This window comes from Hyla sarda (genome assembly GCF_029499605.1).
Source record: "Hyla sarda isolate aHylSar1 chromosome 2 unlocalized genomic scaffold, aHylSar1.hap1 SUPER_2_unloc_2, whole genome shotgun sequence".
NCBI lineage: Eukaryota > Metazoa > Chordata > Amphibia > Anura > Hylidae > Hyla > Hyla sarda.
The window spans coordinates 230215-233559 of record NW_026607607.1 but is presented as its reverse complement, the minus strand read 5'-3'; the positions used below and the strand labels follow the sequence as shown (position 1 = coordinate 233559).

The window sequence follows — 3345 nt, the reverse complement described above, 5'->3', positions numbered from 1 at the left end:
GCCTTCTTTACACCACACAAGCTGGAAGCAGAGAGGGATGATCACTGTGATGTGTACTGTGGGGGAAAAAAACAATATTCGTAATTTCGAATATATAGTGCTATATTGGTGAATATTCGCGAATTCGCGCATTGCGAATATTTGCGAGCAACACTAGTGTTGACCACCAGACGAAGGGGCAGCCGACACGCCCCCTCAAAAAAAGTGCTATGGCAGAGCCAGAGATATCCAAAGGCAGCGCTGCATCAGTCCCCCCAAAAAATGTGAGTTCCTGGATTTAAATATCTATATTCAGGATGGCTGTTCGCATACTGCCAACTATTTTAAGGAGGTGGATGCAAACAGATACCTCGACTTTAACAGTTGCCATCTTAAATAATGGAAGAAGAACATTCCATTCGGTCAAATGAAAAGAATCCGAAGGAATTGTTCTTCCACACAAAAATACCTACAACAACTAGAGAACCTGGAGGATCGTTTTAAACAAAAAGGGTATCCCAAACCCCTTATACAAGGAGCACGCCAGAGAGTGGACGAATTAGAACAAAGTGCTTGCTTGAAAAATAATAAACAGGGTAATGCAGAGGGGGGTTATAATGAGGAATTTGATTCTGTTTTTCTAACTAGGTATTACACTTCACACACCAATATTTTTTTATTATTTTTTTTAATTTTTTTTTGTATAGGTAATATCACCAGCTCATATTATTGTGTCATGATTACTGGCACCATATGTAGTCCCCCAGTTATTCTTCTTTAGATGTTTTCCGTGTCCTGTGCAGTATCTCTCCCAGAAGTCCACTTGATGGCCCCCGTGGTGGTCTACACCCCGAAGTCATCAATTTTTACTCTAAGAGAGAGTGTGCAGCTGTTTCTGGAGACGGTCAACAATAACCTCTGCATGGTGGAATAATAGGTCACGATGTTTATCAGGATCAGTAGAAGCATCACCCACTCGATGATTAGGATGGGGATTTCACGGATCTCGTCCCAGTCTTCATCATTATGGAATAATTCCTTTAATGTTTCATATCCAAAATAGAAAACTACACAGACAAAAGTCAGGCCACAGCAGGTGCATCTACTATGGTGGATGACTTTTTTTGCTCCTGGTAATTTATACATCTGGATGGACTGCCCAAGGTAGTATAAGGCTTCACATGTAATGGAAATTATCGTGCTGACAAAGTGTATCCTGGGATATTCTTCGGGGGACAATACATGCATAACAGCTGTGGAAAAACAGGAGGCCCACACAATGGCCAGCAGGATCCTCTGGATCAGGACCTGATGACCCCTGAACTCTTCAGTATGCATAACCATATACTTATAAATAAGAAAGGTTAGTACCAAAGTGCCAATGGACGTCCCTATGAATCCAATTCTGAATAATATGCTTTCGGGAAAGACATTTCCCACGTCACTGTGAAGGAAAAGAAACCAATGTTATTATGGATATTTCCTCACTCCCAACCCATGAAATAAGAATCATGTGCTTGTTTATCTTACCTGATGCTCAGCAGTGGCGAGGCTGCATGGCCGAGGACGACCGTCATGATGTAGCTGGTGGCAAGCCAGGCCGCACACCAAAACGCCAACAGGAGGGGGACGAACCCCAGTCCTTTTAGCTCCATTTCAGACAAGTAGAAAAAGAAGACGCTAATCTCACTATTCTCACTAATCGCACTGGAACAGACTGAAGGCTCGGGCGGCTGTCAGTGGGATGTCAGGCCTCCAGCTGTCTATGACATCACATGTGACATGTCAGAATGACTGCTTGTTTCTTTGAGCTGCCATGATTTAGTATCTGCTATAGACAGAACCTGATGTTTTTACTATGGACCTTACAGACCTCAGAACCCAAGTAATTAGTGCAGGGGCTCCATTTTGATCATCTCATATTTCACATTATTTGAGTTCCAGGGCTCAGATACATTTGCACCCTCTATAGCAGTGGTCTTCAAGCTGTGAACCCCCAACCGCTGCAGAACCACAACTCCCAGCATGCCCAGACAGCAACTTTGCATAAGGAAATAGTCTAATTAAACTTTTCTTATATATAGAATCCCTGAAATCTCCAATCTCTCCTTTTATTGCTTTATGATCTGTGTTACTTATTTGTAAAAAACAATGTTTCTGATTGTCTTCCCCCCACACACTTATGGGCTATCTCTTCAAACGACTTTATTTGACCTAAAGCGTATAATTGATTTACATAAATAAGCCCCTTTTCATCCAAAAGAGTGAATCTTTAATTTTAAGGAACTCTTTAAGTGCTTTATTCGACCATAATGAAGTAAAGTCAAAACTCCATGTGATTTAAAAAATAAATTTAAGTTCCCCCCATACTTAATTATCTAGATATGCATGGGTGTAGTGAGTATCCCAGCTTCCAAAATCTCAAAAATATCCTTCATTTTTCAGAGGCTTTTTCAAAAATGAAAGAAGCGATCTGATTGGTTGCTATGGGCAACTCAGAAACTTTTCCTCTGGGCAGGTTTTGACAAATCTCCCTCTATGGGGGAGATTCATCAAGACCAGTGTAGAGGAAGAGTTGTGCAGTTGCCCATAGCAACCAATCAGATTACTTCTTTCATTTTTCACAATGCCTTTGCAAAATGAAAGAAGCGATCTGATTGGTTGCTATGGGCAACTCAGCAGCTTTCCCCATAGACCACAATGGGCCTACTGGTTTCAATGGGCAAAAAATCAGAGTTAAGTTATAAGTTCTCTATACCATTAACCCCTTCCCGACCTATGACATACCTGTACGTCATGGGTGGCAAGGTGTTCCTGACCCATGACATACAGGTACGTCATGAACATTTTTGCCGCTACTCGCGGCATCCCGCAGCGCCCGGTAAGATGGTGGCTATCACTGATAGCCAGCCATCTTATCATGCGACCACGGGAGGTTTCATCCCCCACCCCCCCCAGCGATCGCTGCTATCAGCTGGTCAAATCTGACTAGCTAATAGCAGCGTTTCGCTATCAGAATATTTAGCAGCGCGGTGTGTAAGTCCCGATCACGGGGATCGGGACACACACCGCTCTGCTAAGTGTCCCTTACCCATCCCCCGGCATCACTTACCCGACCATGCGGTGTCCCGAGTGGTCCCGTTGCGAGCGACGTCCTCCAGGCGGTCCCGGCGGCGCTGCGTCCCGGAGGTGAGTTTCCGGCAGCAGTGCGGCATCTTCATTGGCAGCAGTGAGATCGCCGTAAAGCGATCTCACTGCTGCCTCTGGGAGTTTCAAAACGGCAACTCCCAGCATGCCCAGACAGCCTTTGGCTTTCTGGGCATGCTGGGAGTTGTAGTTTTGTAACATCTGGAGGTCCACAGTTTG

At 44.2% G+C, this 3345-nt stretch overlaps 1 protein-coding gene across 1 annotated transcript; it reads right to left on the bottom strand.

The window, feature by feature from the left end:
• Positions 1-711: 711 nt before the first annotated feature.
• Positions 712-2553, bottom strand: LOC130298368 (uncharacterized). Its single transcript, XM_056551303.1, has 2 exons — positions 1510-2553; positions 712-1423 (listed from the first exon to the last, which is right to left on the bottom strand). Exons 1-2 carry the CDS (start codon positions 1632-1634, stop codon positions 823-825), a joined length of 726 nt encoding a protein of 241 aa, XP_056407278.1. The 5' UTR covers positions 1635-2553; the 3' UTR covers positions 712-822.
• Positions 2554-3345: the final 792 nt, after the last annotated feature.

Coding starts and splice junctions, on each gene's coding strand:
- LOC130298368 (XM_056551303.1), bottom strand. CDS start 1,634: ATGGAGCTAAAAGGACTGGGGTTCGTCCCCCTCCTGTTGGCGTTTTGG. Junction 1,424..1,509: donor TCGCCACTGCTGAGCATCAG/GTAAGATAAACA, acceptor TTTCCTTCACAG/TGACGTGGGAAATGTCTTTC.